The sequence below is a fragment of the Eurosta solidaginis genome, chromosome 5, assembly GCF_040869045.1.
Source record: "Eurosta solidaginis isolate ZX-2024a chromosome 5, ASM4086904v1, whole genome shotgun sequence".
NCBI lineage: Eukaryota > Metazoa > Arthropoda > Insecta > Diptera > Tephritidae > Eurosta > Eurosta solidaginis.
In genome coordinates this window covers 217,304,135-217,318,798 of record NC_090323.1, presented here as the reverse complement: position 1 = coordinate 217,318,798, position 14,664 = coordinate 217,304,135, and the positions used below count along the sequence as shown (strand labels likewise).

Genomic DNA, 14,664 nt, shown 5'->3' with positions numbered 1-14,664 from the left:
ATCTGACGAAAAAACAACAACCACATGAAAATTAGAACCGATTTTTTGCTTATATCTTTTGACAGAAATAAAAATTTTAATTTCCGCTTCCGGATTCTGAAAACGGAAGTCGAGACGCACCTTTTGATACCACCTTTGATAATTTTCGATAAAAATTAGGTGGTGCACCGTCTTGTAAAACGTTACCGAATTCGCAAATATATTTTTGTATATGCTTACAAAAGCGTAGCAAAAAGACGCTGCTCTGGATCTATTGCAGGCCTACGAGATTCCTTTAGTAAATATGGTTCCAACAGTCTTAAAAATGTTTCGAATAGGTCGCAAGACATCCTCACGGACTTATAAAAGAGGTCTGGATCTTTGCGCTTCAGAATATCATAGCCAGTCGCTTGGAATCCAAAGTCATCCCGAGTTTTAAATAATTGGCGTCTACATCTGCGTCCATGCTGCCTTTGATACATTTCCCGTAATAAAATAAGGTCTTCCGTGTCACTTAAAATTTCCATTATCTCCTTTTATTCTCTTTGTTAAATTGTTAATCAAACGTATTAAATTTGAACTTGTCAATATTTTTACAAACAAATTTGACAGATATGACAGCTCAGTTACGCACGCACGCATGCTTATTTGGGTTAAGGCAAAAAACGCCGGTTGTTTGCGTGCGCTAAAAAAACGCAGTGCGGTTTTATTAGGTCGGCCTGTTATGCGGAATTACCGAGTTGTTCGAGATTTTTTTACAACGTGATGGCATCCCTCCTTAATTTACTATTATCCGCTAGATGACTTGTTGCTGAATTTTCAGTGTCAAATTTTTGCTTTATAATCTCCATTTTGTTTATAACTGTCAAAATACACAGCGAAAGTGGGAAAACACAAACGAAAAAGTCATCAAATAGAGAAAACAAGAAATTTGCAGAAAAAAATTTTCGGAGTCATCAAACGCAATAACTGGCGTTAAATACAAATAAATTTGCATATTTAAATAATAATCAAATTCACTCGAAAGTATAAATTTTTGTGATAGAAGTAATGGCTCAGAACATCAGTCCAGAACACAGTGGAGTAGATACAGGCAAACAAGGTTCCAACTCATGTGCAGCAAAGCATGGACATGCAGTCAGTAAACGGTGAGCGGAAATTCAGTGCATTTCATTTACATATGCTTACAATAATTAATCTCGATTATTTGTATATCAATCAACAATAAATTGTGATAGTCTTCAAAAGGAACTAATGAATCTGATGATGGCTACAGAGAAAGGCATTTCAGCTTTCCCTGATGGAGAAAATATATTCAAATGGATTGGTACTATTGCTGGTCCAGTCAATACAGTTTATGTGGGACAAAAATATCGTCTCTCATTAGAGTTTCCGAATTCTTATCCATATGCACCACCTGCTGTAAAATTTTTAACGCCATGCTTCCATCCGAACGTAGATTTAGCTGGATGTATATGTTTGGACATATTGAAGGATAAATGGTCGGCATTATATGATGTACGTACAATCCTGCTTTCCATACAGTCGCTATTAGGTGAGCCCAATAATGATAGTCCGTTAAATGCACAAGCTGCAATGATGTGGGCGGATCAAGCAGAATTCAAAAAATACCTAGATGCCTTCTATGAAAAACACAAGGACACATAAATTCTTAAATGATTTCTGAACTTAAACAAAAATTTAACTGTGGCAGACGCTTTTTATCGATTTGCAAAGAACTGTCGACTGAGAATATTGGATGAAGATCTCGACAGGTTGACCAGTGTTAATAAACGTCTGCACTATTTTTCCGCAAAACACATTTTTATATATATTTAGGAGTACATCATCTGCTGCAAGGCATTGCATAATTGTTTTAAAATACACATGTAATTGATTTTATTTTGTAGTTGAATAGATAAGAGTATTTACCATCTGTTGTCAGTTCACTGCCGATGCTGCCATCGTAAGCTCGTGAGCACACAGACACAAGTCACGTTCAAGTTGTTTACTAAGAGATTGCGCTAATTTATAAGAACATTTTAAGTACTAGATGTAATCCAATTATTTTAAACAATGATTTCGTGTAATTTTGCTATTATTTAGTATTTAAAAGTTTTCCCATACTGCATTGTACCAAACTTTTAATGCATTTTATGATCGGAACATTTTATTTAGTAAAAAAAACACTGGTGCGACAATTTATTTACTAAACAGCTAAATAGTTAAAAACACATCCTTATTTGTTAGTTATTCGTTTTATGTTTCAACTTTATATTTTTTGAATTTTGTGTGTAGGGAATCCGTGGTGTAATCACAATTTATAGTAAGAACACGCATAACAAACGCACCTAGCGTCTTAGTAGAATTTTGGATTTTGAAAACATTTTCGATCGCCTAACTACGTTAAAATTGTCAGAATATGTAATTACTAACATAAAAAGGAGATCGTATTGATTATATATTAATTGTAATGTACTCTTCACTTTAAAGAACGAAGACATTAAAATAGAATTGTATTTCCTCACAAAAACTTGCTTTATTATTTCGCTACAGTTGGCAAGGGTTTTATACGTTTTACATTTGGACCCTCTGCTTTAACATGTGCTGCATTAGTTGTGGCTGCAGACGATTTTGCATTTTCGTTATCAACAGTTTTATTTTCATTTTCAATCATACTACAGACCTTTATTGAAAATTGTTTCGGATCCGTTTTGAAGAGCTCAGCGGCTTCGCTATTTAATGGGTCATCTGGATTAGGAGAGGCTAATAGTAACTGTATGGACAACAAGATCGATTCTAGTGTAATTGCAGGATTATAGGAGCCAGTTGGTGGCATACGTAATAAATCCAAGCATATCTTGCCAGCTAGATATCAGAGAAGTGTAGTTTAAAATACATAAATTCTTTAAAAAAAAAATGTGCATATAATTACTTACAATTATCTATATTTGGGTGATAAATAGCAGTAGAGAATTTGAATATAGGTGGTTGGAAAGGATATTGACTGCCTAAATTAATGGTCACTTGAAATATGCCACATTCGTATGGCGAACTTTTAGGCCCTGGAATTTTCGCTAATAAATATGAATAGTCATCCTCGTTAACAGGCATACATGAAATACCTGAAAGAATAAATAAAGCGTAATTAATTTAAATAGATACACAGGGCTAAATGCTTATACCATGTTCATCTTTATTTTTTTGTATTTGTTTTATCTCAATTGGAATACGCATTTTCGTTATCTTGTTCATTTTAAAAATATTTTTAGCGCTTTGGCTCCCTACCGCTTTTGTGCACAAATAATGTTTGACGTGATAAAAGGAAAGCACATTTAATCAATTAAAAGGAAATGTTATGTTATGTAAATTCGTATGACTTTAAAATTGAATCATAAAAAACAACTTAAAATAAATATGATGGGTTATAATTAAGGAAAAATTCATCAAAACGAATTTCAAATCGATTAGGAATGGAAATTATGTATCGGTATGGTTTCACGCAAGGCGAATCCATACCAGGTGGTGGCAAAGCGAATTCAACCAATTCGCCGTACAGAAGAATGTCAAGTCAAAAGAAAATTTTCATAGATTTCGATTAACTGACATTTTGTTGTACAAAGCTTTGTATGGAAAATTATCAAGAAGAAGCTATCAGCTGTTGGGATAACACCACCTCTACTGAATTCGCCTTGGTTTCACGATACTTCAATGCTTTCACATAGTGATGTATCGATGGATTGATTAAAGGGCGAATTATTGGTGACTTATAACCATAAAGCTATAACCAGATAAAACAGCTGATCGAACCTACCTTATGGAAATCAATGTAATCGATTAATGGTGCCATTCCATAAAGCGCCAAATACACGACACGAACATTTCCGCGAACATTCCGCAATCTTGTTCGCAGCTTTGGCCATACACCATACGAACTTTTGGCCGAACATTAGTTCTCTTTCAGACAGCGATGAATACGAACAACAATTGTGCTGCAGCAATATTGCTCGCTGTGGCAATTAAGCGTAAAAACGAGAGAAGATCGCAAAAAAAGAAAAAATTCACTCAGAAAATTTTTATTGTCCATTTTACTTTTCCGCGCACGTTTGTTCCGTTCAGAAATTACTACGATTATGAGCTATTTCGTCATACACGCACGAACAGTTCGCGCAAATGTTCGCCAAAAATTAAAATATTTTGATTTTTTGCGAACATTTGCGCGAACTGGCAAACACCACCATACACAACAGAAAAGCTCGCAGAAACATGACATAACGGGAATGTTCGCGGAAATGTTCGTGTCGTGTATTTGGCGCTTAACGCTAACTCGATTACATTGATTTCCATAAGGTAGGTGTGATCAGCTGTTTTAAATGGTTATGGCTTGATGGTTATAAGTCACCATTAATTCGCCCTTAAGCTGTGGCCGGATTAGGTAATAATTTTTAACGGGACGACTGCTAATACATTTTCAAGTATAACAAAATAAGGCGTCAAAAGAATGGTTTTAATTTAATTTAAATTTTTGGCCTCAGTGTCAGTAATCCGAAGGCGAAAACAAAACGAAACACACACAAACCGGAGTGGGATCCGTAGTATTTTTGAGTAGAGCATCTTTCCCTAATGGCGGCCTTCTAACTCGAGGTTATTCATTTCCAGTTTAAGACCACATTTACTCATGCCCTAATAGATAACCTAGGCAGGCGTTCACATGTGTCCCATTCCTAGGAAATAGATTACTAGCTGTCGCATTTCCACGTTTATCTTTGGGAAATCTAGTTATTTAATTAACGATTAGAAATTAAGTACGAAAATGAAGATATACTCGTCATATATAAGCTAAGTCTAAGATCTTCGATAATCGGTAATTATGGACAAATTTTTGAGAGGACCATTTTTTCATAGAAAAAATATCACCTCTAGAGTATAATCTCTAATTAGGAGCACGAAATAAAAGAGAAACGTGAAAATTTGGCAATTTATAATCTACTGCTAAGGGATGGGATTTATATGAACGCGTAAATTACTATGGCGGATTTAAAGTAGTTAAATCCATGTTTAAACGTGGTCTAAGTATGAAAATGAATATAATCTAGCAAACACATTGTTGTACATAGGTCCGCAAAAGTAGAAGGGAGAAAAAAGATCACAAGCGTATGCGATTTTAGGGTAAAATTGTCAGTTCGCCATTAAGAAACTCATTTAAGACTGTAGTAGATATTTGTATTTGTATTTATTAGGCAAATCATCCCAGCACAACAATTTGGCAAAAATTATTTTATAGTGCTAGTCGGTAAAAGGCATAAAATAGGAACAATTTAAACTTGAAACTTAAAGCTAATGACTATGGCTAAGAAAAGGTTACAATAAATAATATATTTAATAAATAGTAAATAAATAAAATAAACGAATGATAGAGTACATTTGGTTAGAAATCAGTATTTTAATTGTCTAGGTTACTATAGAAACTTGTTAATGCTTTATTGAAGAGCAGAGCATTGCTTATAAGCCCAAGTCTAGAAGACATAACAGCTGTATATTATATTAGTGAGAGTGTTCTTGGTAGGCAGCCGACAATGTAATGTTGGCCGATCCCGTGATTTTTGAGGGACAATGTTATCTGTGATTGTGACCTCTCAGTAACAGCGGCTTTTAACCGTGACTGTGACTGAAGAAAAAAACAAATACCACACCAAGAGGAATCAGTTTTGGGGATTCTATACGACAGCATGACACTGCTAATACGCGTCCAAAAATATCGAGAGGTGTCAAAAGAAGCGTACTGATCTCGCCAACTATAATCCGAAGGCGGAAAAAATTTGGGTCTGTCGAGAGATATTTGCGAAAGAAATTGAAAATTTTCATGTGGTTGTTGTAATTTTGAAGACTTTGTGATACCCACAAAAAAAGTGTTTTGCGCGGATATAGTTTTGGGCTCCAAACCGGTTTCGGAGCACTCCGGGGACATTTTCCGGTTTTTTTGTTAATATTTTTTGAACGAGCTAAAATTTTAATATTTTTATTTAAAAATTTAATGTTGTCGATGTCAATACGTGTCTTTTGACACCTCTCTCGATGCGTATAAGCAGTGTCATGCTGTCATATAGAATTACCTCAGTTTTATATTTTTCCCTGCGGATTGTGTTGCGAATAATAAACTCTGCATAATTTTTTGGGACATCTAATGTTATTCAGTCGCATCTTAGGTAACTTGCTCATTGTATTGGTTCATAGCATAGAAGCGATTTATTCCTGTGATGAGAGCTGTGATTGGTAATGGGAAATAAATGCTGTCACAAGCAATCAGTCACGAATATTCCTTGTAAGACGGCCCATATATGACACAAAATTCATGCGCAAATATAAAACGACGGAATTTGTGCAAATGATAATTTTGACATACACGGCTCAAAAACACTGCGCAATATTCATTTTTAAAGTAGCGCAACAAATGAAACATGTGTGTTAATTGTATAAAAAAGGCACTAATTGTATAAAAAATCACTATTTACTTTCCACAGTGCTGGTAATTCATGGTATAAGTCGAAAAACTCGCACCAGAAGCGTTTATTTTCCATTGTATTTATAAAACATATATTTTAATTGCAAGACCAACTCAACTCATGGCAGCACTGCGCAATATTCATTTTTCAACTAGCGCAACAAATGAAACATGTGTTCTAATTGCATAAAAATTATGTATTATTGAATTTGTGTGAATTCCTGTTACAAGCTAGAGATGGTCCTTACGCCTTCGATATTAACATTTTTAAGCAATAATTTCTGATGTTATATTATCAGGAACCACAGGTAAACTGTGTAAGATTCGCCACACACGAAGAAAAAAGCATGTGCAATATTTGCAGACATGCGTAAATATCAAAATCGTTTTGATTTTAGCGCAGTTCTCTGCGCAAATAGCGCAACCAGTGCACACACCGGGCAAATACTTGTGCAAATTGGTAATTGGCACAAGGATACTTGAGTCGTGTAATTGGCGTATAAGCTGTCGCTGAAGTGTACTGTGATATTTCAGTAGCTGTGACAAAATCACAGGTACACGGAGATTTGCCAACACTAGAACAATGATGACACGAAATCAAATGGTTACCCTGCAAAAACGCTCCACGTCATTTGACTAGTCATTTGACCGTCATTGTGCGGTCACGCCCCTTATTAAATTTTGGTCACGTTTGTTCAGGCGTCGGTAACTTTTTTACACTTTTTTCCCATTTCGTACCTATTTATGTGATTGTGCATTCCGCTCCCACTTATAGGATGTGAGCATAGCACTGCTTTGCTCACACAAGTCACAATGCGCGTCAAAAGGCGGTCAAATTTTCGGTTTTTTCCTCTACATTTTCGAGTCATTTGACGATCAATTTTACTGCGGTTTTACCGTTTATATAACCACCATATAACTTGAATTTTACCTGCCGATTTACTTTACCTGTAGCAGCCACGAGAATAAAATATGAACCAAAAAAATTTAATTTTCAATATTTATTTTTAACTATAATAACCAAACATAACATATAATATAAACATTTATTTAAAACATATCATTAGATTTAGTCATTTTTTGCCAAATAAAGAATATATGAGGCGCCTAGATGCAAAACCAGATATTTAAAAATTTTTAAATAATATTTAAATTGCGACAATATTGCATCGCCTAGCAACATTCTAAAAACCCGTATTGAAAATTCATAACAATTTACAAAATTTCAGCTTTTTTGTGCTTTTCTAAGTTTTACATATCATGGATTCATCTGGTTTTGCATCTTGGAGCCTCATATAATCATGAAATTGCAAATTAAATTAATACATTTAATATAAAAAGGAAGTAAGTGCTTTAATAATAACAAAACAATATATTAATTGCTTTGAGCTATATTGCTGCTGCAGCTAACTTTACATTTGAACAATTCAGAAGTGTGTTATATTCATGTATAATTTGAGTTGTTTGCATGGTTTCGAATACAAAATTTGATTATTTGAATCAATTTAAGTCTACAACTTAAAGCTAAGTAGAAATTCAGATTAGATTTACTCTTGTTTTCAAATCAAGAATAATATTCAAAGGTGTTGTGGAATGGGATTGCTGTCGTAATTCAATTTGAAAGTAATAAAGTAAAATATGAATTAAAAAATGTAGGACTAGTAATTGAGTCACACTTATTATTGTTCTAAATCTAATCATTCAAGCAATAATTCTGAAACCCTAGCAGGAGTATTGATTGGTTTCAAATCTATTTCCAACAGCAATCGTATCACGACATACCTTATTATATATGTACATGAAATTGTAACTTAAATTAATACAGTTGATAAAAAAGAAAAGTAAGAATTTTAATAATAAATAAACTCGCCTTATTGGTTTTTATTTTCCAATTGAAATCTTTTCCAAGCGAACAGAAAATAATTTTACGCTTCAGAAAAAACTCCAATTATTTAAATAATCTACAACTTAAAGCTTAGTAGAAATTCAGATTAGGTTTACTCTTTTTTCAGATCAAGAATATTCAAAGGTGTCGTGGAATCCGATTGCTGTCGTAATTGATGAACTTAAAAATGTACGACTTGTAATTAAATCAGACTTATTATTGTTCTAAATCTAATTATTCAAGCAATAATTCTGCAACCCTTATATTAATTTCACACAGACGGCTTATTGAATAATAAAGGCAATTTTCTACATTAAGACGCTTATTGAGCTCAATCTTCCCTACAAAATTCGAATCTATTATTATTTCATTAGTAGCTAATCGAATGCCTAATGAAGTCAAAAGCACAATGCCACTCTGTTGGCAGCGTTCCGCTTCTTAGTTTTCAAAGCAAATGTCATTGCCTGCATGGCGGAACGATACAAGGTGGCCGCATCGAACAGCTGATTATAACCTTTTTTACTTGATTTGATACATCAACTACCGGCGCAGTACGGTTTTGACATTTGTCCATCGAATTTACAAGTACATGGAATTTTTTTTGTTTGTAGGTATGTCAACATGCTCCCACCTTGTATCGTTCCGCCATGATTGTCTGTCTCATCCTTCATACTAATCGAGCAGTTACTTCTGTGTGAAAGCAAAAAATTTACGATTTCATTAGCAGGTGAAATGAGATCATTAAGTTTCTGTATGAAAACAGTATTAGCAGGAGTATTGATTGGTTTCAAATCTAATACTGTTTTCACACAGACGGCTTATTGAATAATAAAGGCAGTTTTCTACATTAAGACGCTTATTGAGCTCAATCTTCCCTACAAAATTCGAATCTATTATTATTTCATTAGCAGCTAATCGAATGCCTAATGAAGTCAAAAGCACAATGCAACTTTGTTGGCAGCGTTCCGCTTCTTAGTTTTCAAAGCAAATGTCATTGTCTGCATGGCGGAACGATACAAGGTGGCCGCATCGAACAGCTGATTATAACCTTTTTTACTTGATTTGATACATCAACTACCGGCGCAGTACGGTTTTGACATTTGTTCATCGAATTTACAAGTACATGGAATTTTTTTTTGTTTGTAGGTATGTCACCATGCTCCCACCTTGTATCGTTCCGCCATGATTGTCTGTCTCATCCTTCATACTAATCGAGCAGTTACTTCTGTGTGAAAGCAAAAAATTTACGATTTCATTAGCAGGTGAAATGAGATCATTAAGTTTCTGTGTGAAAACTGTATAATTCCGACAGCAATCGTATCACATCCCTTATTATATATGTACCTGAAATTGCAACTTAAATTAATACTGTTGATATAAAGAAAAGTAAATACTTTAATAATAAATAAACTCTCATAATTGGTTTTTGTTTTCCAATTGAAATCTTTTCCTGTGCAAGCACATCGCTAACCTGTGTTGGCAAAAGATATGATTATACTGTCTTCGATAGATAGTCGGACGAGCCGCTACTCGGCGAAGTAGAGATGAGCGTTGTGTCGGTGGCAGCTGTTACAACAGCAGTTTCTAACTTTACACCATCCGTACAGTGTGATGAATGCTTCACTGCCTTTTCCAATTGCTTGGCGCCAGCAATTTTTGCTGTTTGTAAAGCTTTAGCTGTAATGCAAATATATAGATGGGTTAAAGTGGTTTTCGTATGTTATTCAACAACTCACCCTATACCATCATCAAAGCGTCCTCATCGATTTTGAATATGTGTACTGTTTCAGTATTCAGACCCAGTTCGTTTGGTGCAATATTTTCGATTTGATGAATATGTATACTATCCGTTAGGCAGACAATTAGGTGCAATCCATTCATTCATATACTGTGGGTATTTGAGCCGTAGACGCAATGGCAGATATTTTGATTTTTTTTTAAGTGTAACATTTGTAAACAGTTGGGTTTCTCTGCTGTCACCATCACCACTAGAGAGCTATTGAAGAAACGCTCGACCAAGATAATATGTGAGATTTACGCGCATAGATTTCTTCCACCTTTTCACAGTTATTGATTGAGAAAATGCGAAAGCCATATTTACCATCCAATACCGAAATAGAACTGTAGAGGAAGAAACATTTTATAAAATTTAATAAAATCAAAAAATGATAGTTGTGCTAAAATGGGGTAACGTATTGTATGTTAAAGTATAGCGAAGTCTCAGCGGCTTTGTCCTGGTGAAAATTGAGTTTGAATAGGTTTTATTCTTTATTCTTAGAAACATGTACGAAGGTACTATTATAATAGGCCAACCCATGGCGGAACGATACAAGGTGGCAGCATGGGACAGCTGATTATAACCTTTTTTATTTGATTTGATACATCAACTTCCGGCGCAGTACGATTTTGACATTTGTCCATCGAATTTACAAAAACAAAATACATGGAATTTTTATTTATGTTTGTAGGTATGTCACCATGCTGCCACCTTGTATCGTTCCGTCATGGGCCAACCTAGGCCCTAACAGAAATATACGTTCGTTAAAAAAAAAAATTATGTAAGGCCCGATGACCTCCGAAGAGATTTCTGGCCGAGCTTCTCTTCCTGGTCTCTTTTCTGGTCGTGCTCCTTTTAATTTTTGCAACAATTTGGCGGGTCACGACCTATTTGTTTTATGCTGACTCCGAACGGCATCTGCAAGGCAGATGAGTTTTCACTGACTGATTTTCATGGCAGAAATACACTCGGCGTGCCTGCCAAACACTGGCGAGGGGCGACGCCGTTTAGAAAAATTTTCTGCTAATTGAAAAAACCTGTGTTTAAAATTTTGATGTCGCTTTTCCCGGGGGTCAACCCACGATCTTCGGTGTGGATGGCGGAGCACGCTACCATCACACCACGGCAACGTTTGTTGCGTTAGCTTTTTACGCGTACATGGTTGTTTTAGCGGTACATTCATGTTCCGTTGTTGTTGTATGTACGACCTAACTTATGAGTGCAATGTAAACGAAAACTCACCGACGTTCAACGCACGTACCTACGTAGCCCGGAACGTAGAAACCAAAACAATTTTGATTTTTTCCGTACGAAAATGTCAGCTGATCGCTCTCTCACTAGACATAGTTGCCTAGTAAACGTTTGTGCGCTAATGACCGTTTGCAGTTATTATACAAAAAGGCCGAAAGATTGTTTAAAATTTTGTTGAAATATCCTAAAATTATTATATAAAATTGTAGGTTACAAATAAATGAACTAGAAATTCTTATTCAGTATTTGTTTCTGCCATTTGCACCATGAAAAATTGTAATTCCAAAAGTTGATGTTTGCATAAGCATGCATGCAAACTGGTCAATGGCAACAGTGCTTTGCTGTAAACAATACACACACAAATATGTTATGTACATGTACACAGACGCACACATTGATTTCTACGGGCTTGAGGGTTCGGTCAAACGTGTTTCGTACGACAAACGTCCGTACGTGCGGCACACGTCGGTGGGTAATTGTCGCTTCAGTTATCATTCACAATGCTTATGAGTGTGCAATGTAAACGAAAACTCAACGACGTGCAACGCCTGTACGTACGTAGCCCGGAACGTAGGTTAGGTTAGGTTGCAAGGGCTGAGCTGAACACTATGGTAACAGCTCACTACTTAGGCCACCAATGGGCCCATTGTAATACCCTATACGGTCTCAAAAGTGGACCCCTACCCTGCCTAAGGCGGGTCAAACCACCTCGTGGAAATTATAAATTTTGCCAGAGCCTTTACTTCATAGCAAGAGACCTCAGCGAGGTCATGTAGGAAAGGTTTACCAAGGATAGCCATCCTACGCCTACTAAGCGCTGGACAGTGACAGAGAAGGTGCTGGACGCTCTCTTCCTCTTCTGTACATCTGCAGCTGCGACAATAGTCGAAGGTCGTTACCCCCATTCTAGCACCGTGCGTGCCTTTTAAGCAATGCCCTGTTAGAATCCTTATCAGGGACGATAGAGCTGATTTGTTTAAAATCAGAAGCGCTTCTGTGCGCCCCTTGTCATATGAGGGTCAGGTTTGCCTGGATGTCTCACACGATGATATGGCTGACCATAGTCCATTTGCGATTCTTATAGTGCTTGTGTTCACACGCAGCCTGAAAGTGGCCATGGGTATGCCTACCGAAACATTTCCCGGAAGGATATCGTCGGTGGTGCCTCTTCTGGCCAGCTCGTCTGCCCTGAAATTGCCTTCGATATCCCTGTGCCAGGTACCCATATAAGGCTGATACTGAAGTGCTGAGCCATCTCGTTAAGAGATCTGCGGCATTCAGTGACCGACTTTGCGTTGTCGACGAATGAGTCCAGGGCCTTTAAGGCGGCCTGGCTGTCTGAGAAAATAAACACCCGTTTACCATCCTTAGGCATAGACCCTAGATGGTTCACAGCCCTGTGTATCGCCAGAATTTCCGCTTGGTAAACACTACAGTAATCTGGCAGGCGAAAAGAGACCTCTAGACCCATATCCGGCGAAAAGAGGCCTGCTCACACCTTCCCGTCAAGCTTAGAACCATCCGTGAATATTGTTACGGTCTGCTGCTACGATCTACGGCTACGATCCACTTGGGAGCGTGTTCACGCGAACACACCTAGCGATGTGGCGAAAGTTGCGATAAAAAGATATCGAAAAAACAAGAAAAAGACAGACCGGCCATCACTACGAAAAAATCGGCCTTTTGGAAGATTGAGTTTCCGCCGTATACACATAAGGAAAAAAAAAATTTGGTAAGAAGAACTAAATCAAGAAAAATCGCCGAGTTGCCGGCCAAATCGACACCAAATTAGATGATGGTGGTAAAACGTATTCACCGATGGTGTTTTTAAATGATTATTGGGACTTACAACGTGAACATTTTCCCATCAATGAAACAACGCCAGAATTAGATCTGCATTTTAACCTATCAACCATTAGGCATGTTCAAGTGGCAATTGTATGCTGCGCAGAAATAAAGAAAAAAAGGGGGAATTGGGTGGTAATATATCTTAACCTAGGAGGACACTACCACCGGCGTAAGGGCCAGCACGAAGCTTTATCGCCACCTGGGTCTTTTGTTCACCTCGGACCACCGCGCCAAACACCACCAACGGTGCCTACTATTACCACGGGCATCACCATCGGTAGTACCTCCCCCAACTCCTTCATAAGCGCAACCACGAGCGCAACAACCATCAGACGTACCGCCACACCAGTTGCAACGCACGTAGCGGGGCCGCGTACATAGGCTTGAGGCCATTAAGGTCAACACCAACAACAGGCGGTTCCACCGACCCCAAGACTAGCGCACCTTTATTAACTGCGCTCATACCGGCAATAATACCAGCCGCATCCTTGCTAGCCGCGCTCATGCCGGCAATAACACTACTAGCGCATCTTTATTAACTGCGTCCATACCGGCACTAACACTACTAGCGCAACCCTTACCAACTACGACCAGATTGGGCTACAATAAACCTGCTACAATGACAATCACAGGACAGCGAATATAGGCCTGCGGGCATTCCAATTGCGATAACGAACATCAGCGGTTAAAGCGGTGAGTTCGTTCCACTACTGAACTAAAATTATGTAGTTGTAGCCTTAACCTTTTTTTTTAAATTATATTTTGACTCCGCAACATTATATAATGTTAATGTAACCACAACTAAATTAAAAGTGAATTGTTTATATAAAACACAAAGACCAATGTGCTAAATACCTTTGCACTGTAAATAGGATTGCAATTTGGTGGAAAAATGGAAAAATGAATTCCCTGTAGTTAAAGGCACTAATATTAAAAAAGCATAAAAACAACTCAAGATTGATAGTAATGTAAAGTTTATGTCCTATAACTAAAAACCACGAAGATCAATTTAACGTAACTATTTAGTGTTGCAAAAAGGGTATAAAGCTAATTAAAAGAAAAAAAAATCCATATTCGAGTATATATCTATGTAATGTTTAAGTCATAGTAAGTTGCCGTTTTTCTACAAGAAAAAATTTTAACCAACAAAAAAACAAAGCATATTTTAATGGTCATGGGTGTGCAATTTATACTGCCTGTGAAACAAAGAAAAAGGTGTTTCAGGCATTAAAATCTGCTTTGCGTTGTGGTAAAATTTTACTAATACATTTTTTTTATTGATGCCATCGTGGCAAATATGATTTTGGAGTGAGCAAAAGTGTTGATATTGTTTCGGTAAGGAATAAAGTTTTATTGGTAATTCAAGCTCAGTTGCATTATCAGTAAAATGCATTAACTCTATATTAAGAGACGCAAATAACA

At 36.7% G+C, this 14,664-nt stretch overlaps 2 protein-coding genes across 3 annotated transcripts; one reads left to right on the top strand and one right to left on the bottom strand.

The window, feature by feature from the left end:
- Positions 1-839: 839 nt before the first annotated feature.
- vih (ubiquitin conjugating enzyme vih) lies at positions 840-2,213 on the top strand. The gene is made up of 2 exons (XM_067788254.1): positions 840-1,127; positions 1,218-2,213. The coding sequence occupies exons 1-2, from the start codon at positions 1,030-1,032 to the stop codon at positions 1,645-1,647; spliced, it is 528 nt and encodes a 175-aa protein (XP_067644355.1). The 5' UTR covers positions 840-1,029; the 3' UTR covers positions 1,648-2,213.
- A 37-nt stretch (positions 2,214-2,250) lies between these two features.
- LOC137252483 (ubiquitin-conjugating enzyme E2 T-like) lies at positions 2,251-3,446 on the bottom strand. Of its 2 annotated transcripts, XM_067788253.1 has the most exons (4): positions 3,165-3,446; positions 2,919-3,104; positions 2,666-2,847; positions 2,251-2,601 (listed from the first exon to the last, which is right to left on the bottom strand). In XM_067788253.1, exons 1-4 carry the CDS (start codon positions 3,232-3,234, stop codon positions 2,557-2,559), a joined length of 483 nt encoding a protein of 160 aa, XP_067644354.1. In that variant the 5' UTR covers positions 3,235-3,446; the 3' UTR covers positions 2,251-2,556. The 2 variants fall into 2 exon arrangements, with proteins under 2 accessions (XP_067644354.1, XP_067644353.1); XM_067788252.1 differs by having other exon boundaries at positions 2,251-2,847.
- Positions 3,447-14,664: the final 11,218 nt, after the last annotated feature.

Bases quoted from the DNA above. Each gene is read 5' to 3' on its own strand.
- vih (XM_067788254.1), top strand. From the start codon at position 1,030: ATGGCTCAGAACATCAGTCCAGAACACAGTGGAGTAGATACAGGCAAA. The intron at 1,128-1,217 runs GTGAGCGGAAAT...AAATTGTGATAG, and splicing joins GGACATGCAGTCAGTAAACG to TCTTCAAAAGGAACTAATGA.
- LOC137252483 (XM_067788252.1), bottom strand. From the start codon at position 3,234: ATGAACAAGATAACGAAAATGCGTATTCCAATTGAGATAAAACAAATA. The intron at 3,105-3,164 runs GTATAAGCATTT...TTATTCTTTCAG, and splicing joins AAAAAATAAAGATGAACATG to GTATTTCATGTATGCCTGTT. The intron at 2,848-2,918 runs GTAAGTAATTAT...TCTGATATCTAG, and splicing joins TCACCCAAATATAGATAATT to CTGGCAAGATATGCTTGGAT.